The following is a 25,464-nucleotide window of genomic DNA, read 5'->3' as shown; positions in this document are numbered from 1 at the left end:
GTGCAAGCACTGCATTGTCTCACTAGTGTAAAACCTGAAAGAGTTAATTTAAACTCAGAGGTATGATAGATATTGTGAAAAGATAGGAAAACACTCAAGGGTAAACAGCAACTGTGGTGTGGGAAAAGAGAATGGAAAGAAGGAAAAATTTGTATGTATGTACATACAGGATAGTTAACATAGTTGTTCTACTGGCCTCTATTTCTTTGCTGAAAGAAACTGTCAATGAGTCCTTGATTGATCAATATTGCATGTCTCTGTTTTCATGAGAAACCACTTTGAAAATATCAATATGTAATACAACAAGCATTGTTAATTTCCTACCACTTTGTCTGTAACTCTGTATTGTCTGTACTGTTCTTTTACTATTTTGTAAAAGGTTGTCTGTCTGTTAAAGTTTTCCTCATTTTATTTTTAAAATTAAAAATTTTTTTAAAAAAAAGCTCAGATTTTATCAGAGGTACTGGGGTTAGGACTTCAACATCTCTTGAAGATATAACCTGTATCACCAGATGAGCTTAGCCAAAGAATCCCTTTGTTTCTCTACCTTGTCACTGTAGGGCTATGTAAAAGTAAACTTAATGACATCACTTTTGTTCCTTAGGGAATTACAAAGAAAAACCAGCTCTCATTTTCTGGATATTTGCAAGCTACAATCCTTTTCTTTGTAAAGCCAAACAAATTATTCCAAAGTAAAACTCTATTACAAATTTCCAATAGTCTTCTCTGCCTTGACAACGTAGTACTTAAAGCCAGTCAAGGGTTTGGATTTAGGATCTGCTCCTGAAATACTCCTTCAAATATTTAGTATCTTCCTTAATGTCACTGAGAAATTGGAAAATCTGGATACTCAATCCAATTCAACCAACCTTCCTCCAGAAGTCCCTCTGAACCAGGTGTCATGCTGGGGTCACACACATGCCATGATCTTGCCATCTGCATCCCTCACACCAAAGAAACCACCAGAATTGTTGGCCACTCCTGGTTTAGTTACTCCCAGCTCTCACCAGTGGAATGAATGGGGGACAAATGGGAAGCTCTGTTCTTAAGGCTCCGCAATTCCATTCACTGTATACAGCCCCAAATCCACATTAATAACATTTTTCATTTCCTTCTACTCAAGGTTTACCCCCAAAGGTTGTAGAATATAGAATGGAATTGCTTTCCCTTTACCTCCTTCTCTTTGTGTGCCATACTTTCCATTTCCAAGTGGATAAATGAAAGTAAAACATCAAAATCCTTTCCTGTAAAAAAGCCAGAAGGCTACAGGTCAAATGAGTGTTTTAGGAGCTGGTGATTTTGGTTTTTTTAGTAACCTCTGAAAACAATTCAGAAATTCCATTGAGCCAGCCTGGTGGTGCACACCTGTAATCACAGCACTCTGGAGGCTGAGGCAGGGGGACTGCCTGAAGTTTGAGGCCCGCCTGAACTACATAGAAAGACCCTGTCTCAAAAAAAAAAAAAAAAAAAAAAAAAAAAATCCATTGAACACTGTTAAGTCACTAGTCATTAATCTTTTAAAGCTAAATAATCTCAATTTCTTTAACCCTTTCTCCCTGGTCTTATTTTCACAGCTTTCTGATTATTTCTCCTGGACCCTAAATTCTTAATGTTTTAGAGTCAAAAGCTGTGTTTTACAGAAGCTGCATTTACATGGAAATAAATGTGACTGATGCTATGAGGCCCTGGGAGCAGGGGCAAGGTGATGGAGTGGATGTAAAACAAATACAGAACAAAAATACTCAAGGTGCCACAGATGCCAGTTAGCACTGGTACTAATTGGACAGTCACCTTCCCAGAACCAGTAGTATGTGATATAAGTGCAGGAAGTGCTAGGACTGGTAGAAATAGCCTCATGTCTGCGGGGTTTGGACAGCTTACCAGAAGGATGTTGGCCACATGACAGCTTCGGCCACTGACCTTTACTTAGAACATAATCACATTTGCTGGGTGACAGTGACTGACTATGTGGTTCATGCGATTTGTCAGCCTATTGGAAAGCTCTCCTGGAGCCACTTCGGAATGAGTGACAGTGAGACTGTGTCCTGGTGTAAACTCCCTGGGCTCTGGGACTCAATCACAGCCTTCAGTTATGCTCCATTTCACAAGAGTTCTGCAACCTACCATGTCTGTTTATTAGAAACCTCACTATAGTGATGCTTATCACCCCAGCGCACCCAGCCTGGTGGGGAACCTTCTTACCTTCCTCACTGCACCAAACCTAATTCTACTGCTCCATTCCCTTCATTGCCAACTTGCTCACACCATGAATCTGCTCAAGATTCTTTTTTTTTTTTTTTTTTTTTTTTTTTTTTTTTTTTTTTTTGGTATTTTTGAGACAGGGTTTCGCTATGCAGTTCAGGCTGGCCTTGAGCTCATTTTGTAGCCAGGCTGGTCTGGAACTCACAACGATCCTCCTGCCTCAGCCTCCCGCTGCCTCAGCCTCCCAAGTGCTGGGATTACAGGCATGCGCCACCACACCCGGCTCAAGATTCTGCTTGTCTTAATTGGTATTTCCTTCCTCATCGATTTCCTAGCATGTATTTTCCTCCAGCTAGTCTTCTAATCTCCTCCCATCCTCAGTATGAAAGGAATCATGATAAAAATGTCCTCCTAAATTACCATTAAATACAAAAACTCTCAGATTTTTAAATGTTCAGTAAGAACTAATCCCATGAAATACAAAATTAAAATTCCAGCATTGTCCGCTGTCATAAAATATATTTTGAATTGTTTTTCCAAACACCTGGGACACATCTAAGAATTTTAATAACTTGTTTATTGCACTTTATGTGCCAAGCATTGGTAAACCCTTTTCATTATCTTATTTAGATTTCCCAAACTCGGAAAAATAACTTTTGTTATCCCTTTTTGAATGTGCCTGCAGTTGTTTCTGCCTCTTCTATTCTATTGATCCCCAAGGCTGTTTGCTTTGTTTTATTTTCCGGTACTGGGAATGGAACTCAGGATCGCGCCAAGTTATGTCTCTGTCCCGTTATCCCCTTTTGATACGCGAGAAACTCGGGTTCAAGTTAAACAAATTGTTCAAAATCACAAAGCAAATGGCAGGCAATATTCTCATCCATTTTTTAAACTATGACAAACTCCCAGATTGTTGAATTGCTAGTTTTTCAGAAAAAGCCCAGTAACACTGCCATTGCTCACTGAACGGACAACTTTCCTTCTGTTTATACTGCTTCTGAAGTAGTATATTGTCCAAATTATACACGACTTAGGATCCCCTGTTAGTTTCTAATGGAAGTCTACATGGTTTGGGCTCTTCCTTTACTGGCTCCGAGATTGAGCTAGGCGTCACTGTTTCTGAGAAACAAACACTGATATCTGTCTCCCACATTAGTCTACAATGGGGGGGGGGGTCACAGGGTCTCGTTATGTTTCCCAGACTGACCTTCACGTCACACAATCCTCCTTGCCTCAGCCTCTTGAATTGCTGGATTTCAGGGACAGGGCACATGGCCCGGCTATAAGGCTGGAGAAGGCTACTGAATCCCAGCTCTGTTTCTCATACTTCACAATAAATGATCAGGGGACGTTTGCTAGGTGTACTTACAAACGACCAGAACCTTCCGAATTCTTACTCGTATTCAGGCTCGTGAGTTTGGCCGTCAGCTGCAAAAGGTTTCCACAAGAAGGTTAAGAACACCGTCCTTTCAGATGTGAAAGGACCTTGCAAACAAGCAATCCCACAACACTGAAGAGACGCCACTCAAAAGCAACTGTAAGTCTTCGTTTATCATGCAGGACTAGCGAGAAATTCGGCCAGAGTCGGAATGAGCATACAAAACTAATCTTTGGGTTTCCGTCCGCTTCCACCCTCGGTGCCATACGCTAACTCCAAGGGACTTCAGTGGTCTATTCACTAAGCTCAGACACTGTCGGCGGCAGGTGCTTTTAGAGCTTGTTTGGAGGTTCTAGCAGGGGAGCGCATCTACTCATACACCCTTGACCGAGGACCGATCCTCCTAGGTCGGGAGTGGTCGTCCTCCTCGACCGAGCGCGCAGCTTCGGGAGGGACGCACTTAGAGCGTTGAGGGAGAAAGAGGACACCCGCCCGGCCAGCCAGATCAGCCGATTCAACCCTGGCGATCAATGGGGCGACAGATGTCGCTGCCAGATCGCCCTCACATCCGCCCTCACATCCGATCGCCCTCACATCCCCATCGCGTGGGCCCCAAACTTCCAAGCGTCCCCAGCTTCCGCCGGAAGTGCCTTGCTACAGGAAGTGACGACGCTGGGTGGGCCGAGGGGCTGTACTCCCTCTTTCTTTGCACGCGGTTGAGGAGACCGGCCGGCCTCGGAACGTGTGCTGAGTGATGCCGGGGAAACTTCGTACTAACGCGGGATTGGAATCAGACACGGCCATGGAAAAGAAAGGAAACGAGAAGGTGATACCGAGCGACCTGGGGCGAGGCAGGGTCCGCCCGGACGCCGAGAGGAGCGGGCCGCGGGGTCCGGAGGGGTGGCGGTGCTGGGAGCGCGTGGCAGGCGGCGAGGACCCGCGCGGCCCGACAGAGCCTGGGGCCCGGCCGGCGGCGTCCGAGGTGGCGCCCTGGCCGCGGAACACCTTGCCCTCCTGGCGGCCTTGTGGCGCCGACCTCACCCCGGAGCGTCCGCCAGTCCGGGACACCCGGCGCGCCGAGCTGGGCGCTCGCGGTTAGGCCCCACGTTGTCGCGCGCGTGAGCGTGCGCGGAGGGAGTTGTAAATCGGGTGAAAGTGGGACTGAAAGTTCAGAGTGAGGAGACCTTAAACCCATCCGCACACGTGGCGGCGTCTCCAGGGACTTTTTCCCCTGTAGTAAGGGAAGTACAGCTTGTCTTCTGTAAACAGCCCGTAGAAGATGAGGTCATTCACGTCCTCGTAGTGCGCACGGGCCGTACCTCCCGTGAAGTGTAGTGACATGTTGGGGTTGTTACCTGAACGCCTTCTTTCTTTCTTTCTTTCTTTTTTTTTTTTTTTTTGGTATCAGGAATCGAACTCGGGACCTTGCGCTTGCCGGGCAACTACATCCCCGGCCCAACACGCTGTTTCTTACATAGGCCAGCAGTGTTCAGTCAGCTGAGGTCTTAAATTACCTTGGTAGCCGTCTGCTTCTTGACTGTTACGACCTTGATAGCGTTTAACTCTAAGTCTATTCTAAGGTAAAGTCTGTGGAATCGAAGATTGTCCCTAAACTCGTGTTTTACAAGACTTAGCGGGGCCAGGCGTACAGCTCAGTGGCGCAGCACCTGCCAGGCAAGTGTGAGGTCCTGAGTTAAATTCCCAATACCCCCCAAAAAGCAAAACAAACAAGATTTAAGAGTGTTTTTTCCTTGCTGTTTTTTGGGATTATAGGCAGTTTAGGGAGCACACAGGTTTGTTACCCACCGGTGGAATGTAGTGATCATGGTTTACTTTCTGCATGAATGTGTTCAATTGTGGGATAGCGGAAGTGTGACCCTGTGTCAGAGAGATTACCCTTACGCTGTGGTTTGAGAGGAGGGACAGGGCCTGAAGTTTTAGGGAGGCAGATTCTTAGTTGAGTGTAGTCTCCATACCTGTGTGATTGGTAAGAGCACTTGTCCATTGTAAGTTTTCAGTAATATGAAAAGTTGGAGGGGATCAGAAACTTAACACCTGTCATCTGTGTCTGGTTTGGTTTTGAGGTTGCTTGACTTTTAGTATGTTCGCTTTTTCTTTTTTCACCATGGGATGATATATTGAATTTTTTTCCCTCATTAAATGTATTTGTTTATTCATTTGCTCTTGTGAGATGGGAAAAGTGCAGATACTATGAATCTGTTATAATTGGTAAGGAATTTTACCAGGGAGAAGAAAATCTGTTTAACATATTTGGCATTACTTCTGTATTGAAATTAAATTTGAACAGTATTAATCACTTTGTATAGTATTTAGCACCTGTTAGAGAGTCCCTTGAGCCACTTCAAATCTCAGGAAAATTTGGCTTTAAAATGGTTTGACCAATATGAATTGAATAGGTAGTTTACTAAGGGGCACTCTTGATTTTCAAAGATGATAAAATTGTTAATTATTGATGGATAATACAAGTGTATAGATGCATTGTTCAGTGTCTGTATTTTCTCTGTGAATTTTTCAGAAAGGTAGAAAAGAGAAGCCAAAATCTGAGAAGACTGAGGAGTCACCAGAAGGAAAGGAAGAAACTATTTCTTCCAAAGCTAAAAGTGTTAAGAAAACAGGGCCTTCTGAAGTTGACATGAATCATTCTAAATCCAAAAAGGCCAAAAAGCAAGAGGAGCCACCTGAAGATGAGGTTATTTTCCCTAAAACCAAAAGTACAAAAAAACAAAAAGAGCCCATTGGAGAGAAAGTTGTCTCACCTAAAATCAAAAAAGCAGTAAAAAGTAGAGAGCCTTCTGAAGAAGACATAGGTGCTCCTAAGCCCAAAAAAATGAAGAAAGAAAAAGAAGTGAATGGAGAAATTGGAGAGAAAAGCCCCAAACTGAAAAATGGGTTCTCTCATCCAGAAGCTGATTCCAATGATGCTGCCAGTGAAGGAAGTAACAGTGAGATAGAGCAGGTATAGTTGGACTTTAATAGGTGGACTGTATCTTTCATTGTTTCAAAAAAATAAATAGGTATTTACTATTCATACTATCTTAGTAGAAGGAAATTTGATCTAAGCACTTCATGGATGGGTACCTTGAGTTACAGGATGAAAATCTCAGGCTCCTACGCGCTGGGATTACAGGTGTGCACCACTATGCCTGGCACTGTTCCATGTTTTCTGTTGATCTATATGGAGGATGTTGCTGTGTAAAAGGACTAAAGACCTGTTCAACAGTATTGTTGGTTTGAGATGGTTGTAGGGTAATTCTTAATTGAAACTGAAATCTGCCTTTACTAGTTACAACACAGTGAATTTACAGAATGTATTTGCTGCAATTTTGTTTTGGTAGGGCTTTATAAATATTACTAATTTTTCCTTTTCCAGATCTTCACCTATACCAGAGTTTGTGGTTTTTTGAATGATTTTAAGGTTGATATATTTAGAAGAGTTGTTTTAGAATAAGCTGTTTCTTCCTTACAAGACCTTTATTAATCTGTATGTGTTATTGATTGCTGCTGTGGTGCTTTACTTGATAGGAAATACCTGTGGAACAAAAAGAAGGTGCTTTCTCTAATTTTCCCATATCTGAAGAGACTGTTAAGCTTCTGAAAGGTAATAGTCTTGGGTATATTCTGTAATGTTAGAAGAGATAGTATTTGGAAGCATTTTTGCATTTTTGTTCAACTCAGCAAGGACATTATTAACCAGGGCACATTCTTATGGTAGAACAATATATGCAACCATGAAATGAATTAGACCAGTATATTCAGAATAGGACTGTGATAGTGATAAGCTTACCTGCCTCAAGATTAAAATTTATCCTGCATTCAGAAGTGTAATGATTTGATAGTGCTGATGACATTAATCTGTTAGTAAGTGAGATGTTAATGCTTTCTTATACATGAGTCACCTCCGGGTTAGTGACACTGGACTGGCTCAGAACTCAGCAGTCTACATATGGATAGGCTATATAGTTCAAGATGCTCTACTAGGTATTTTCTGAATCAAGTGTAGAGCAGCTGGATTGCAAAGCAGCAGATTCTAAGGTTCATACTATCCTGAGATTTTTAGGATAAATGGCTTAATTTCTTGAAATAATAAGTAATATAATTTAACACTTTAAAAAATATTTTTCAGTCAGATTCCCCCAGAATGTATTTGAACTTGACTCTGTAGATACTGATCAAGATGTAGAATTCTTATATTCTGTAATACCACAAACATGATTTGCTTCAGTCTTTGGATGGTGCTGGTATTTCAGGAATTGCACTTATTAGAGTTGGGGGTATAGCTTAGTGGCAAGTTGCATGCTTTTCTTTGCTTTCTTTTTTTTTTCTTTCTTTAAAGGTGGTATGCTTACTGTGCAAAAGCCCCTGGGTTGGATTCCCAGGACCTACCCCCAAAAAACAATTTGTAATAACATGATTGATTTATTCACAGCTCGAGGGGTGACCTTCCTGTTTCCTATACAAGCAAAGACCTTTCACCATGTCTATAGTGGAAAAGACTTAATTGCACAGGCACGGACAGGCACAGGGAAGACTTTCTCCTTTGCCATCCCTTTGATAGAGAAACTTCAAGGGCAGCTGCAAGACAGGAAGAGAGGCCGTGCCCCGCAGGTAACTATCTTAAACACATGTCAGGCTCCAAGTCAGCACAGAGAAAGCATTTTAGGAACCTGGCTTAAGTCCTACTACTTAATTTGGTTTCCTTTTAAAGTCCCCATTGTGTTTACTGGGAATCATTATCTGAAGTTAAAGTAGTGTGGTCTGTCTCATGTTTGTGATCCACTGTGTTATTAATGTTCATCATATTCACTTTCAGTTTTTAGGTATGCCTGGGGCTGGGACTCACGGGTTTGGTTAAATATTTTTGGCAATTTCTGTCTAGAAGGAGAAGGCATTTTGAGTAGAGGAGCTCTCTTGACTACAGGTTTTAGAACCTGGCTGCCTGAATTTAAATCCAGGTTCCACCTCTAAGTATCCTTTTGGTTTTAGTCAAATAATCTACTTCAGAACTATTCAATATGGAGGCAGAGGCTAGTAAACTGGAACTAATGTTTCACAAAACTGACTGATCTGGAATATGTTAGTACAGGCTGGAATATGTCCTGATGCAGCAGCAAGCTATCACCACTGACAGAAGAAAAAACCGTGACAGCAATTAAAATCGCACATGCTGCACTTATGAAAAAATGGAATTGCAAAGGGGAACTCTAATGAAAAAGATTAATTCCAGGGAAATACAAGATGTCTTGTTAACAGTTCATGGGGCAGGGGCACTGGTAAAGGAGGAAGGGAGAGCTTTGGCTTGAGTGACAGGGTAGTGATGCCTTTCATAAGAGGAGTATTAAGAAGGGCTGATATTAATAAAGTTCAGACAAAGGATGGAATAGAAATAAAAGAATTCAAATATATACACATAATGCTTAATTTTGTAATTTTAGGTAAGGCAGTCCCTCAATATAATTTACATGTTTTCTCTTTGTATTATTAGAATAACATAGATGTTCTTGCCTATCGTAAAGGAATATTTATGTGCAAAAAATAATCTATATCAAAAGATTGTTGTGAGACTTAAATACATATAAACGAGGGTCCAAGCGCAAATACTGGTTATGTTATTGTCCACAGTATAGCTTTTTACTCAGGTTGCTCTTTTGCTGAAATGGTGCTCCTTGAAACTTGCAGTTCCTCCAGGCAGCTCCGTGGAGCCCTCCTTGAGCTCCACGTATTTAGGTACTTCTTTTCTGATTGGTGTGATCATGAGCTTTTCTTATGAATATATTTATCAGGAACTGTGTTATACTTACGATCCTTAACACAGACGCATAGAACATTGCAAAGCCTGTAACAGATGCATTTCAGAACAAATAGGATGAGTTGAATTTTCAGGTCAATTCCAACATAATTAAGAAATAAATACTGTACAATACTTGAAATTCAATGGGTTTTTCTCTTTCAGGTACTTGTTCTTGCACCTACAAGGGAGTTGGCAAATCAAGTAAGCAGAGACTTCAGTGACATCACGAAAAAGCTGGCAGTGGCTTGTTTTTATGGTGGAACGCCATATGGAGGTCAAAGTAAGTAAATTCAAAAGTAGGAGAATGCTAGGTGTGGTGGCACACGGCTGTAATCCCAACACTTGGGAGACTGAGGCAGGAGCGTTGTTGCAAGTTCGAGGCCAGCCTGGCCTACAAAGCAAGCTCAAAGCCAGCCTGAACTGCATAGACAGACCCTGTCTCCAAAAGACACACACACACACACAAAGTGGAAGGAAAATGGCATCTGTTCTGGTTTGTGTAACTGAATTCCTTGACACCTGTCTTCTTTACCTGCCCAATATTTTATGGTGCTTCTCTTTTGCCATTATTTAAACATAGTTGAGAGCTTGGTCCTGAGAGATGCTGGCTAAATCCTGTGTATGATTCTTAGAACTCTGCATTTTCTGTCAGTATTTACCTAAAGACTACAAAAGTATCTTGTTGTGCTCAAGAGGACAGAGTCTAGTAGAGTCCTGAGGAAAAGAAAGTCAGAATTCAAGGTTACGCTCACCCCTCAACACATACCCAGCAGTCAAACTCAGGACCTTCCGCTTGCCAGGCAGGCACTATGCCACTGAGCTACATCCCTGGCTCAAGGTTACCTTTTTTTTTTTTTTTTTTAAGGTTACTCTTTATATATGCTTCTTTCTTGCTGGAGGTAGGCTTTCTGTGAACTGGGAGGCTAGCAGCCTAGTGTTGCGGGCCTCACCCCATTACTACTTTCCTGTCAGGACCTTGCAGCTGTAGTATGCAGAGTGATTATGAAAGTCATGAAGGAATTTAAAAGTCCCAGGATTAGAATGCAAAGCTTATGTTTATTTTTTTCCAGCTTTGGTGAAATAAACCTAGGCCTTTGTTCAAAGGGTGGTGTATGACTTTATGCTCAAGTTGCTTATTTTTTGTTTTAGTTTTCTTGTCTACAAAAGAAGGCTACTGAATATACCCTACCGGGATGTTGTGAGAATTGAATTGGATAATATATGTAAAGTGCCTGGCATGATCCCTGGGCTACAATAGCAACTCAATTAAAAAGTTGAATCATTACCATCTCATTCCGGTTACATTGAAAACCTCTATTTTCCCAGTGTTTCTATACTTTGTTAAAATATTTGCCCTGCTAGTCTTTCTGATCCTTCCCATACCTTATAGAAAGTTCCTATTTAAGATTCTTTCGCCAGACATAGTGGCGCACAATCCCAGCACTTGAGAGGCTGAGGTAGGAGGATCGTCACGAGTTCGAGACCAGCCTGGGCTACAAAGTGAGCTGAAGGCCAGCCTGAACTGCATAGCAAGACCCTGTCTCAAAAAGACAAAAAAAAAAATGCTTAGTTTTCATTTTGAAACTTGGACATTTTCTCCCAGCCAAAGGAGTGTTCTTTCTTGATGCTGCCATCCCCCAATGGTGCATTTTCCTATCATGTCACTTAGTACCCTGGACTGTCACTTCTGAACATGTTTTGCCCACTAGATTAGGAATACGTTTAGTGTCTTCATTACTTAGCATATCATTTTGTAGCAGTCTAATGAGTATTTTAAATGAAAATACATTCAAGTAGTATCCTAAGCTGGTAAAAGGAACTAGTATAAAACAGCAGATCTTTTTATTGATTTTCTTAACAGTCGAACGAATGCGGAATGGGATTGATATCCTGGTGGGAACTCCTGGTCGTATCAAAGACCACCTACAGAATGGCAAGCTGGATCTCTCCAAACTTAAGCATGTTGTCCTGGATGAAGTTGACCAGATGTTGGATATGGGTTTTGCTGATCAAGTGGAAGAGATTTTATGTGTGGCATACAAGAAAGGTAAACACCCAAATCAAGGAATTGATAGAAGGGACCAAAGGAAGGGTGGTGATGAAAGTAGTCTTCTCGGAGATAAAGGAAGTCTTAGGAAATTGGAAGGCAGCTTAATTTTATTGAGGAAAACCTGGCAAGTTTTTTTAAAAGTCATGATTTAGTAACTGGGAAAGTAAAAGAAAAATTATATATTCTCTCTCTTAGTTTATTTTGTTTTTGGTGCATTCCCATTGTTTCAAGTGTATATACTAATTATAATCTTAGCTATACATACTAATATTTACCATAATACTCTGAAAGGTGACAGTGATTCCACCACCTTCCAGTTTTTGGTTTTTTTATTCCACATAAATCTGTTTATAGTCACACTTAGGAAGGTAGATTTCTTCACACGTCAATATAAAGAGTTGATTCTTTAGATTTCCAGAAGCAGAATTACTTAGTTAAAAGTTGTAAATAGTGGGTAGGGATGTGGCTCAGTGGTATAGCATTTGCTTAGCATGTAGTCCCTAGATGTCATCCCCTGAAGAAAAGTTGTAATGGTTTGTGCTTCTCATATGTTGCTGAATTGTTTGCACTGCCATTTAAAGTGATGAGAATGCAATGGTGCTCTTAAGTGCGGGCAAACAAAAATAATAACTGACCTCAACAAGTAAATTGGGATTCTGAATTCATAAAATACTAAGAAAATACTAAAGAGTGTAAAGTGATTATAGAATCTGTGAGTTTTCTTACAGTTTTTTTGTTTAGAGAGCTTTACTTGTTGGTTATTAAACTTCAAATTTAATGTACTTTCAGTATTGCAGGGATTCTTTTTAGTGTGTGGTCCTGGGGATTGAGCCGATGTCTTCGCATTGGGCTGCATCTCTGACCATTTTTTAATTTGCTACATTGGCTAGTCTGGGCTTAATTTGCAGTCCTCCTGCTTCGGTCTTCTGAGTAGCTTGGGTTACAGGTGTGTGCCATTGCACCCTGCTTTCAAGGGTTCTTTACATAATTATTTCAGTATTTCTTTGCCCATTGAGAATCTTGTGTTTGGTGAATTTTGTGTCCTCAATGCATGGCTTGGCCTCCTGTAGTTGATGATGAATGTTGGTGAACCCCTGAAGTACTGGGTGAGGTGGAATACTCTGTAGGCTTGTTTGAATTATTCATGCTGACTTTTTTTCCCCCCCTAAAGATTCTGAAGACAATCCTCAGACATTGCTTTTTTCTGCAACTTGCCCAAGTTGGGTATTTAATGTTGCTAAGAAATACATGAAATCTACATATGAACAGGTGGACCTAATTGGTAAAAAGACTCAGAAAACAGCAATAACTGTGGAGGTAAAGGATTTATTTAGTTGCTGAAATTATAAAATCTGTTAATATTTGTTTCCTGTCTAAGTAAGTATTAAGACTGGCAAATTCAAGCTCTTTTTTCTAGATAAATACACTACTAAATCCATATGAAGAGCCACATAAAGATGTATTTCTATTTGATTTGTATATGATGTCAGTGTTTTTGTTTTGTTTTGTTTTTTTGGGATAGGGTCTCACTATGCAGTTCACACTGGCCCTGAACTTACCATGTAGCCCAGGCTGGCCTCTAACTCACTGTGATCCTGCTGCCTCAGCCTTCCAAGTGCTGGGATTACAGGTGTGCAGTGCCACACCCAGCAGTATCTGTTTTCTAAAATTCATCATCTGATAGCCTGATTTCAGAATCATTTGGGGGTTTTTTGTTTGGTTTTGTTTTGTTGGAATCATTTGTAACCAAAATATACCTGAATTGCATAAATAAAGAAGTTACACTTAGAATTGAAATACTAGTGGACAGCAGGGAAATTTAATGTCTTTTCTTATGGCTGTTTTCATCTTGTGGTCTGGTACCTAGATGAATTCATTTCACCCAAGGAGTAGACCTGTACAATAACTGACTACAGATTTTACGTGGATGAAGGGGAAGAACACAGAGAAACTTCTCACATAATATACTTAATTTCCTGTCGGAATCTGGAGCATGGCATTTCTTCTGTTTTCTGGTTAAGTCAGAAAATTAGGCCTGATGCTGTTTGGATAAAAGAGGGCCACGGGGACAGGTCATGTTGCTTTTTACATTAGTGGTGTATTTATAGTAATGCTTCAGTTGTTGAACTCAGTGTGTTCCAAATTCATATTTGAACACCAAAAAGTAAGAAATAATGGAAAACCAATTAATTGGTTCGAAGACCCAAAAATTACACTTAAAATTTTAGTTTTCCAAGACTTCAACAAATTTTGCAATGTTTTGTTTCTTAAACTCTGTTATGGTTCTCACAGTTTTCCTCTTAGCTTTGCTGCTGGTGTCGCCAACTTTCTTTGGAGCCATGATTATGATGTTATGATGTTTTACACAATTAAAGTGCAAAAAGAAAACACACAGTGACGCTTGTTTCAACTCACTAACAAGCTCTGTATGTTGTCTGGACAAGAGCAGTGCTCAGACTGAAGGTCACCCCTTGGTGTCCAGAGTGAAATTTGATAAGTGACTCACTCATACTCCATACAGGTTTTTTTCAAGTTGGATTTTTGGTTCAACCGTTGAGGAGAGTTACAAACACTGAGCAGATTTTTTTTTTTTTAATCAAACTTTGCTGTTCAAGTAGTGGAAAGTTTGAGCTTGGTGCCATTTGACAACTGAGGTATCACAGTTTTGTTGTTTGTTCTCTAAGCAGTGGTAGCAGCAGTCTGCTCTGTCAGGCTTCAGCAGTTGTTTTCCTATATGAAGACATAGACTGTTAGAATTGAACAGGTAATTTTAGGTTCCAGCAAAGTGTTACTAAATAGATGTTTCTTCTCAAAAGCATCTGGCTATCAAGTGCCACTGGACTCAGAGGGCAGCAGTTATTGGAGACGTGATCCGAGTATACAGTGGCCATCAAGGGCGCACTATCGTCTTTTGTGAAACCAAGAAAGAAGCCCAGGAGCTGTCACAGAATGCATCAATAAAGCAGGTTGGTCCTTCTCATTCCTGAGAAGCTGGGGCAATAATAGCCCATTGTCCCATTAGTATGTCTGCTTAGTCTGTTTTTCATTCATCCTGTAATTCCCAATTTGTTTTAGGTTAAGTAAAAGGAATCTTCTTGTTTCTAAGTATGTACGTTAGAATTTACCTGATCCATCAGCCTTAGCTTACAGATGAGGAAAGAGGAGGCGCACATTGAAGCACTGACAGTTTAGATTTAGTCAGTCCTGTGTAGTGTTCTCAACCTTAGCATCGTTAATTTAATTGCTGAGGATTTGGAAATAATTTGGATGTTTGTCCATGTAAGAAGGCACATGTTTTATTTTCTCCTTTTGTAATATTCTTGACAGGAATGTCACAAAAATATAAGTGTCTTTTATAGGACTAATTGAGCATGTATTGTTGGATCTGGTATTCTTAGGTCAATTAATTTTTTTTGCAGGATGCCCAGTCATTACATGGAGACATTCCACAGAAGCAAAGGGAAATCACCCTAAAAGGTTTTAGAAATGGTGACTTTGGAGTTATGGTGGCAACCAACGTTGCAGCACGTGGATTAGATATCCCTGAGGTTGATTTGGTTGTACAAAGCTGTCCACCAAAGGTATGGATTTTATACCTAGATTTTATTTTGTTTCTTTTGGGTATAAAACAAAGTTGTTATGTTTATTTAAGTGTGGTGAGTAGTAGCAATCTCTTGAGTGCTAGGATGTAAGGGTGATTTTGAAAATGAACCTGTTATGTGGGACCCTCCCCTTGGAACTGACAGCTGATGTTTTAGAGGTTAGAAAGATAGCTTCTGCTTCAAGGGGAGTCCTAGAAGCCTTCATGGAGGTGTTACTTTTTTGAGTGGGCCCTTGAAGTTGGTAGCACTTACACTAGGGATGGCTGTAGGGCGTGCAAATGTTACAAGCTAGAAGGAAGACAAGGCCTGGACTCAGCAACCTCTGTGGTTCTAGTTGCTGAGGTTTGTGGATTATGGAACATTTCAGGGAGGGTCCTGAAGCCGTTCATGTGATGTAGATGGTGCTTATATAAATAAAAGTCACTTTAGCTGGGTGTGGTGGTACACACCTGTAATCCCAGCACTCTGGAGGCTGAGGTAGGAGGATCATGGGGAGTTCGAGGTCAGCCTGAACTGCATAGCAAGATTGTCTCAAAAAGATACAAACAAACAAAATAAATAATAAATAAGTAAAAGTCTAAATAAGTCTGTTCCCAGCACTACCAGTGTGAATATTCCATAACTTTCCCCCAGGTCCCTCATGATTGCTTTCAGACTGGGTATGGGTAACATGTGACTGTAATCCCTGCTCCTCAGGAGGCTGAGACAGGAGGATTGAAAGTTCCAGGCAACTTAGATCCTATCTCAATATTAAAAGCCTTTTAAAAAGGTTGAGGATGTAGCTTAGTGCTTCCCTGGGTTCAATTTTGAATGCTGCTTTCCTTCTACTGATTACAGTGACAGAAAAAGTACCTGATTATTATGAATTTGTCTTTTTTTTCTTTTTTTTTAAGTTTTATTAAACCCAGTGCCTCACTCATGTGAGGCAAGCCCTATACCACTAAGCTATATTCCTTACCCCTCATTGATTCTACAAAGATAATCCCATAAGTATGTGATATAGACATTGCCTCACAAGCCTGTAGACTTACACTGTCCGATAGGGTAACTACCTGCCCCATGTAGCTATTTTTTTGTTCGTTTGTTTGTTCGTTTTTGTTTGTTTTCTGGTACCGGGAATTGAACTCAAGACCTTGCGCTTGCTAGGCAGGCACTGTGCTGCTGAGCTAAATCCCTAGCCCCCGCATGTAGCCACTGAGCACTTGAAATGTGGGTAGTCTAATTGACATGTATTATCTCAGTTGGAAGCTGGATCTTAATTGGGAGCCAGGCATGGTAGCCCACATGTATAATCTCAAAACTTAGGAGGCTGAGACAGGAGGATCTCAAGTTTTAAGCCGGTGAGACTTTTGTTTTACCTGGAAGTAAAAAAAAAAAAAACTTGTTGGTAACTTGTATTCCTTTTCTTCTTTTTCTTCTTTTTTTTTTTTTTTTTTTTGGTGCCAGTAATTAAACTTAGGACTTCGTGCTTGCCAGGCAGTTACTGTTCCACTGACCTATATCCCTGGCCCAGTAACTTATATTTCTATAGGTAGCATTCTGAATTCATAAGGCTTTAGGTATATGTAGTTAAATAAACTGTTAAAATTAACTTAATCCTCTTTCAAAAACTTGAAAGTTGAAAATACATATCTACATCTGTTGGGCATGTGCTATTTAGAGACAGTGCTGTATGCAGATTTGCTTGGAGTGGTAAGTGTCCTCCCTGGTCCCTCCATGGTTGGTCTTCACTGACTAGGTTTTCTGGGCTGCTAAGGTGTGCACCTCTTTTCTGTATCACTCACATTTTCCTTTGATAGGATGTAGAGTCCTACATTCATCGTTCTGGGCGGACGGGCAGAGCTGGAAGGACAGGGGTTTGCATCTGCTTTTACCAGCACAAGGAAGAATATCAGTTAGCCCAAGTGGAGCAGAAAGCGGTAAAACACTTTTCCTTTTATTCATCAGTTATGTTGAATTCTAAAGTCAGTCTTTGGTTTCTGTATTCAATTTTTATTAACTTTTAAGTTACTATTCTTATTTCTACCATATGGCCATGGCTGAAAGCTTAATAGATATATATGTTTATATATTGTACTATTGCATGAAGTTATTTTAAAATAACACTGTATTTTTAAAAAGGAGTTTGTTTTTCAATGTGAAAAGCAATGTTTAGAGAAAGATAATGTGAACATATCAAAAATATGTAATCAGACCAGAAAGTTAGGGAATTGCTTCAAAACCAAAAGGATGGAGGTATCAGAAGGATAAGGGAGAGACTTAATTTTCCTTACAGAATTTTAGTAATATATATAGATACTTCCTCCTCCAAGAGGTGAAGCCTGACCTCCCCCTCACCCTAGAGAGAGCTGCACTTAGTGACTTAGAGTATGGTGGGTGTGAGGACTTCAGAGTGCACAGCCCAGGGAGCATTACCGGGGCCATGTGACTAATTCCCCCTCAAAACTCAGGAGCCCGTCTAAGCATAACGATACTGATTTCTTAGTTTTAACAAGCGTGCCTGGGTATCATAGGGTGTGGCTAGCTGGAACTTGGTGCATGCTATCTAGGAACTCTGTATTGTCTGGGCAGTTTGTATGTACATCTAAAACTAGAAGCTTATTTAGTTTTTTAAAAAATCAGGGTATATCATGTATGGGTACAAGTTCCATATGATAAATGTGATCATTTTGTATATCTAAACTGTACCAGTAAACTTAATAATGGTAAAAAAACAAAAATAAAAGCTTATTTAATGTAACAGTTTATTTTTAATGTAACAAGTACAGTGTTTCATAGATATAAAAATATTAGGAGCTTACTAATCTTGATGGAAATGACTAATGGCCATTATATATTACATTATGGGTTTTCTTATAGGGAATTAAATTTAAACGAATAGGAGTCCCTTCTCCAACAGAAATAATAAAAGCTTCTAGCAAAGATGCTATCAGGTACGTTCCCCATTGTCACTGAGGTCTGCGTCGGTGCTCGTGCTATATGCTGAACATCACTATAGTACAGATTTGGCCTTTTTTTTGTTTTTCTTTGCAGTGCTAGGGATCAAGGTTCATGTTCTTTATTTGATATTTCTAACAGTTGAGAATCTGCTTGTAAAAACTCTCAGACTGTCCAGGTAGAATTTGATGAAGTAAATATCCTCATTTCCCCTTGTCTCTACCCAGTTTGGTTTATTTTAGACATTTTAAAGAATGGTATCTCAGATATGTCAGTGCTTCACATCCAGTGACTGATTAATCACAGGTTCTCTTTCAGATTTTCACTGTTAGTCCCCTGCACGGTAGAATAAAAACTGATTGATTTTTGTAGTGCTGGGGATTGAACCCAGGGCCTCATGTGTACTATATTTCCAGCCATTTATTTACTTATTTGTGGTTTGTTTGCTTTGTCGGGGAGTCTTCCTATGTAGTTCAGGCTGGCCTTGAGCTTGTGGAGATCCTCCTACCTCAGCCTCTGCAATCTTAAGATTATAGCCATATATCAACATGACCAGCTCTCTGGCCCTTTTTAAAAATTTATTTTGCGACAGTGTCTCACTAAATTGTCCAGGCTGGCCTTGAACTTGGATTTCTCCTGCCTCTGCCTCCTAGGTAGCTGAGATTATAGGCATGTGGCACCACACCAGCCTTGATCATTTCTTTCAAGCTTTAATAAATACCCCAGATGATGAGAAGCTGTCAGTGTAGGTATTACAGGCACTGGGAGCAAGAGCATTACTTTATGGGATTGTCCTAGCTGAAGGATACTTAGCTGTTTTGGATCCCTGACTGTTGTTGCCTCTGTGCAGCATACTCTTGGAGTGGCGTTATGGAAACCAAAAACCATTTTCCATCTGTCTCCTAGTGGTGGGCTACATCCCCTGCTAAGGAGTTACTGAGTGTGAGAATCATTCTTAGAGTGCTTTTTACAATTACTACTATAGACGTGTGAAGTACTCACGTTAAAAAGCTTCCCAAGGACCTTTGTGATGACAGGATGCTTCCCTTTAAGAGACCACTGGACCTGACAACAAGCATCAGATCTTGCCTTAGAGAGCAACAGGCAAAATACAGGAAGATAAACGCTCCCTTGAGCCGTATCTTTTGTTTTTATTTTTGGTGCTGGGAATTAAACTCCAGACCTTGCACTTGCTATCTTGAGCCGTATCTGAAAGGATTATTCAGGAAAGAAAAGAAGGAAGCAAGCACAGAAATAATCATGGAGTTGAAATTTATGGGTGTAGTTGTCCTCACGCTAATTGACTGGACTCAAACATACAATTAAGAATCATTTGGAGCCAGGTATGGTAGCACGTGCTTATAATCCCAGCACTTTGGGAGTCTGAGACAGTAGGGATTACAAGTTTGAAGCCTGCCTTTGGGCAAGTTATGAGACCCTGCCTCAAAATAAAAAATAAAAGGCTATGGTTAGCTATGTGAAGGCCCTGGGTTCAGTTCCTAGTACTGGGGGAAAAATTATTTGGTCTGTAGATGGATTACTTTAAATGTATCTATTATAAATTTTTAAAAAGCCAGAAGAAGTCTGATGAAAGGAAATGCTGAATAATCTTTTAAATTGGTTGTACAGGTAAATGGCTTCATTTTACACACACACATAGTGGACTTCGATCATTTTTACCTCCTCCTTACCATCTGGCCCCATCCTCTCCCCTAGTTTCATATTTGGGGGTTCAATGCATATATTTTGCTCATGTTCATTCCCCCATGCTTTTGATGTGATTGAGCTTTGAAGTTTTGGTACTGTATGTCATTCTTCTACATTTGTAATTTGTTTTGTTTTGTTTTGTTTGGTACCGAGAATCAAACTCGGGACCTTACATTTACCAAGCAGGTGCTGTGCCACTGAGCTATATCCCCAGCCCTGCTTTGTTTTTTGATTAGGGTCTTGTTATATAGTTTGGGCTGGCCTAATGCCTCTGCGTGGTAGGACTACTGGCAGTGCCATCATACCTAGCTACTCCCTCATACTTCTAAGAGTCCTGCAAACAAGACTCCCTAGGGTGCCAGTTTTGGAGATTTGGGATTAGATAGCTAAAAAGAAAAGAGAAAAATGCTGATAGATTATAGAGATGGCCTCTAGAGTGGTAGCCCTGTCACAAGAAGATATCTCTTTCATCTGTGAAGTGTGATGATGATTACTACCAAGATAATAGCAACCCCCCAGTCAAATACATAGTTTCATGAGAGTCCTTGTCTTGAGCTCAGCATGCACACCTGTAATCCCACCCCTGAGGAAGTTGAGGCAAAATGATCAAAGATTGAGACCAGCATAGGCAACTTAGTTGGACCTCTCTTAAGATAAAAATAAACAGGACTGGGAAATATAGCTCAGTGTTAGAATACCCCTGAATTTGATTGCTAATACTACAAAAACAAAAAATCTCCATCATTAAACCTGATTTGAAGTATCTTTTATTTCAGAGTGTAACTGAAGTATTTTCTGACTGTAAAGTAACATACTTACAAAACAAAAACCAGAAGTAGTGATGCACACTTATAATCCCAGCGTTTGAGAAACTGAGGCAAAAAGATTGTCATGAGTTCGAGGCCAGCCTGGACTACATAGCAAGAACCTTTGTCAAAAAAAACAAAATAAGGGGCTGGGGATTTAGCTCAGTGGCAAAAGCGCCTGCCTGGCAAGCGCGAGGTCGTGAGTTCGGTTCCCGGTACCAGAGAAAAACAAAAAAAACAAAAAAAAAAAAACAAAAAACCAAAATAAATAAAACAAAAAGGTTTAAACAATTTACTTATTATTTTTGCAGAGTGGGGATTGAACCCAGGTGAGGCCTTGCACCAACTTGTACCCTCACCTTTTAAAATTTTTGCCCAGCATTGTCTAAAACTTGGAATCCTGCCACAACCTCCCAGAGTGCTGGAATTACAGAGTTTGACATTACTTGTTCTTGTTCTTGTTAGTTTCTTGAGATAGGGATTATCGGCATGCCCTACCACACACGACTATATCATTGCTTTTAATGATGGTATGCCATTTTGTTGTGTGTGTTCATTTTTTCTGTTTGTAATAAGACCATGTTAATGCACAGTTAAAAATTATTGGTACATATTATATGTCGTGCTGTGGTGTCGTCTACTGACCTTTTCCTTAACAAATATACTATCAAATCCAGGCTTTTGGATTCTGTACCTCCTGCTGCCATTGGCCACTTCAAACAGTCAGCTGAGAAGCTGATAGAGGAGAAGGGAGCTGTGGAGGCCCTCGCGGCAGCACTGGCCCACATTTCAGGTGCCACATCAGTAGACCAGCGCTCTTTGATCAATTCAGAGGCGGTAAGCTTCTACACCTTATAATTTGGGGTTTGAGCAGATTTGCAAGGATTCATTTAAACTTACCAATTTTTACTTTCTTAAGAAGGTGCTAAATCTGTTTTACTGTTTTCCTAATTTAAAATCAATCAAGACAAAATAGATTCGTGGTTGCAGGGGTTGGGTGGCAGGGATTACAGATGGACACACCCTATGCTGTTTGTGGAGATGAAGTGTTCTCCAATTCCAGATAATGGTGATGGATGTAAACTTTTGAATGTATTTTAAAACTGCACTGAGGTGCACATTGAACGTGTATACACATAAATGTTACATCATTTTGCCATCATGGAAACCTTAGAACATGTATGCTTTTTTTTCCCTTGTTTAGATTGGAGTTTTGAAATTTTTATTGAGATAATTGTAGATTGACTTGTAGTTGAAAGACATAACTGCGCATGCCTATAATCCCAACACTTTGGAGGCTAAAAGAGGAGGATTACCATGAGTTTGAGGCCAGTCTGGACTGCACAGCAAACACACACACACAAGACATAACATAAAAATCCCTTGTATACTCTGCCCAGTTTCCTCTGGTAATATTTTAGGAAACTCACAACCAGGATATTGACATCAATAAAAGCCACTAGTCTTACTAAAAGTTCCCTAGTTTTACATGTGCTAAATATGTGTGTTCATTGTATATTTTTAGAAAGAACTGTTCCAGGAATACTATGGAATTGTGAGGTTATTTATAATGTAAGCTTGTTTTTGTGGCTAATTTTATTCTTTCTTCCATAAGGGTTTTGTGACCATGATCTTGCGGTGCTCAATTGAAATGCCAAACATTAGTTATGCTTGGAAAGAACTTAAGGAGCAACTGGGTGAGGATATTGATTCCAAAGTAAAGGGAATGGTCTTTCTCAAAGGGAAGCTGGTAAGGCTGTGTACTTTGTCATAACTTCCCAGGGGTTCATTAGCTCATTTGGGCAGGAGAAGAGCATGCTATCCCCTCCCTGCCCAGTGGGGATGGTGCACCTTCTCACTCGTCATCACTGGGCAGTCTCTTGCCTGGTCCTCAGTTGACAGCTATTCTGTGTGTCCAGTCTAAAGTATTCTGTGTACAATGTCAGACATAAGGTCTAATTGCCTCCCTCACATCTTCACCTACATGGCTTAATCAAGTAATTTCAGAATCTTGAATTCAAGTTTAAAATTTAAAGTCTTTACTTTCTAAACCTGGGAAGCTTCATTATATCTTTTTGGGAGAATGAGTGAGAAGGACAGAGATAATGCCCAACTAATATTATAAAAGTTGTTACAATTTTGTGGAACTCCTGAAGGGTATCAGGTTTGTCCCAAAGGTAACACGGAGTTGCTTGCAGAGGTAAACAGTGTTCTCCAGACAGGCAGTGAGCTGTCTTCAGTAGGTTGAAGATAAGCCTGCCCTAACTTCTCCTCACTGCCAATACCCTTTCCTGCAGCCGAGCCAAGTATACTGTGCTTTCTCATTCAGGGTGCAGGGCGAACCCACTATGTGTAGCATTTTGCCCTTTACAGTGACCTTTCTGACTTTGTTTAGCTTTAAATCTTCCTGTGAAACTTCTCCGGTCTTTCCAGGCAGGGTCAGAGTCATCTTTATCTGTACTTTGCAGTTGTTCCGGCTTCATATTCGTCCAGGCAAATTTTACCTGGCTGCATTTGCTTAATGAGAGCCTCCAGAGTAGTATGACCTATTCCAGGGCAAACTTGTCTTTATCTGCTGTGCCCCAGAGAATGAATGCCTGTCATAATATGCTTAAATCCTTCATATGTGAATGAAGGGTCCTAAAAATGGCAGAATCCGTCAGTACAGGTTGCACCTTGGTTATAATTGGGGAAATTATACTGGCAACAGGGAGAGGAAGATACTTAGTATTTTGGGTTAGACAAGTCAGCCAGCCTCTTTTCCCTTGGCAGAGGGGGTCCATATGGTGGCATTCTGGATTCCAGATTTAAAGGGGAACTTGTCACAATATCTGGAGCCTTGCCCAAAATATACCTTTCTCTTTATTTTTTATTTTTTTAAAGTAGATAGCTGCTTGGGGATTAGTATGGGGCCAAGAATATGTATAATAGGAGGTTGCAAATCATTCCAAGTCTTTAAAAATATTCTTTGACTTTGAGCTACTGTGATTTTGGTAGTTACAATGTATTGATTGGCCTTAGATTAAAGTTCATCTAAAATTAATACCCGGTGGTATTAATTAATATAATTAGAATATTAATTCTAATTATTATATTCTAATTAATAATTAGAATATAATTCTAAACCTCCAGGCAAAGAAGACTGATAGCTGATGTTTTTACTGTATCACTTAATGTGTGGTGGTTGGATTAACTGCGGTTTGCTTTGATTTTTAGGGTGTTTGTTTTGATGTCCGTACTGCTGCAGTTACAGAAATACAGGTATTTTCTCTTGGATTTTAAAGTTAGCATACCTAAATTATAGTGTTCATTATGAAAGTATACAATGATAGGATGGAACACAGCAAGCAGTTCTAAACCCTTTTCTGAAGGACAGCTGACAATTCAAATTTTGGTATTCTTTTCTCCTTTTTATTCTGCACATCTTTATTCAGTACTGCTTTGGGAAATGCAGCTGTACCCAACATATTTCATGAACGCTGACAGCTGTGGAGACCCTGTAGCAATTGAGTTGAACAAAGCAGTGTAGTGATGAGGGTTACCTCTCGTAGTGAGGCTGTTTTCCCACTTGTCAGTGGCACTTGGGCCATGAGGGTAGCTCCTGGTTATTTTGAACCAGTGACCTTCTAAAGCACTTGAGTTGTCAAATTGGTTATTTTTTGGAGAAATAGCAACAGAAATGTTTTTCCTCGTGCCTCTTAAACCAAGTGTAATTAATTAAAATCAAAACAGATTGAAAACCACCCTTCTCTCAACAGGAGAAATGGCATGACTCGAGACGCTGGCAGCTTGCTGTGGCCACAGAGCAGCCAGAGCTGGAAGGACCACGGGAAGGATTTCGAGGCTCCAGGGGTCGGGAAGGCGGCCGTGGCTTCAGGGGACAGCGAGATGGAAGCAGAGGCTCCAGGGGACAGCGGGGAGGAAACAGAAACTTCAGGGGACAGAGATCAGGAGGTGGCAATAAAAGTAACAGATCCCAAAACACGGGCCAGAAGAGGAGTTTTAGCAAAGCATTTGGTCAGTGATGAGTTGTAGAGGATTTATACGGCAGACACAGAACTATGTTTAGCAACATGGAACTGAATGCTATTCTTCACACAGTTAATAGCACACAGCTTTTGACCACTTGGCCAGTTCCCAACCCTTTCAGAGGGTAAGGGTTCATCTAAATTATTTCATTTGATCATTGTCATTTGTTATTGCTTTTTATCAGGTTTTCATTTGAAAAGGAAAAATGAATTCATTACATCTTTAATATATTATCTAGATTATAAGATAAAATTGAGCACATATCTGCCTATACTATACCTGTAAGTTGATCTTTTTTTTTATTTTCTGTAGTACTAGGGATTAAACCCAGGGTCTCGCACATGCTAAGTATGTGCCCTACCACTAAGCCCCATCCCACAGAGTATTTCCTTATAGTAGTGACCTTCCCTAAAGTAAATGCCTAAGGGAAGCAGCAATCTCCAAAGGACCACTTTATCCTTTAAAAGCGAAGGCTTTCATCTCTAATTGGCATTCCTTGGCCTCCTGCTAAATAGTTACTTGTGTGGTCCTGTAACATGTCTTCTGAGAATTGATGCAGAACAGTGTTTTAAAATGAGATTTTAACCTTAGTTGCGCTGTAATAGATTTTGCTGGTATATGCTTTAGATTTGGAGGCTGAAATATATTCAGTACAGATTACCCACATTTGTGTGCATTTTGATGTTTTTATCTCATATGGTGATTCATGCTTCAGTGAATTCTTCACAGATAGTATATATAGAAGTACATTTTAATGGAAAGCCAATGACTTTAAGAGATTTCAAATGTTTAAGATGGCTCCATAGCTATCCTTGGAAGCAAGGAGTCTGGATAAATAGAGTTGAAATAGTTGTGCTCCATTTCTTTTTTTTTTCTTTTTTTGTCTTTTTGAGACAGGGTCTCACTATGTAGTTCAGGCTGGCCTTAAGCTCACTTTGTAGCCC

The 25,464-nt window shown here is 40.3% G+C and overlaps 1 protein-coding gene across 1 annotated transcript; it reads left to right on the top strand.

Moving 5' to 3' along the window:
* The first annotated feature begins 4,239 nt into the window (after positions 1-4,239).
* On the top strand, positions 4,240-25,424 carry Ddx21 (DEAD (Asp-Glu-Ala-Asp) box helicase 21). Its single transcript, XM_005390100.2, has 15 exons — positions 4,240-4,406; positions 6,117-6,557; positions 7,124-7,199; positions 8,028-8,206; positions 9,552-9,669; positions 11,251-11,436; positions 12,611-12,756; positions 14,256-14,405; positions 14,859-15,020; positions 16,841-16,960; positions 17,901-17,974; positions 21,169-21,328; positions 22,107-22,241; positions 23,708-23,752; positions 24,250-25,424. Exons 1-15 carry the CDS (start codon positions 4,335-4,337, stop codon positions 24,514-24,516), a joined length of 2,331 nt encoding a protein of 776 aa, XP_005390157.1. The 5' UTR covers positions 4,240-4,334; the 3' UTR covers positions 24,517-25,424.
* The last annotated feature ends 40 nt before the right edge of the window (positions 25,425-25,464 follow it).

The sequence above is a fragment of the Chinchilla lanigera genome, unplaced genomic scaffold (genome assembly GCF_000276665.1).
Source record: "Chinchilla lanigera isolate Chin_1 unplaced genomic scaffold, ChiLan1.0 scaffold00036, whole genome shotgun sequence".
In the NCBI taxonomy this organism is placed as follows: domain Eukaryota; kingdom Metazoa; phylum Chordata; class Mammalia; order Rodentia; family Chinchillidae; genus Chinchilla; species Chinchilla lanigera.
This window is presented reverse-complemented; position numbering and strand designations above follow the sequence as displayed.

Bases quoted from the DNA above. Each gene is read 5' to 3' on its own strand.
- Ddx21 (XM_005390100.2), top strand. From the start codon at position 4,335: ATGCCGGGGAAACTTCGTACTAACGCGGGATTGGAATCAGACACGGCC. The intron at 6,558-7,123 runs GTATAGTTGGAC...TTTACTTGATAG, and splicing joins GTAACAGTGAGATAGAGCAG to GAAATACCTGTGGAACAAAA. The intron at 7,200-8,027 runs GTAATAGTCTTG...ATTTATTCACAG, and splicing joins GACTGTTAAGCTTCTGAAAG to CTCGAGGGGTGACCTTCCTG.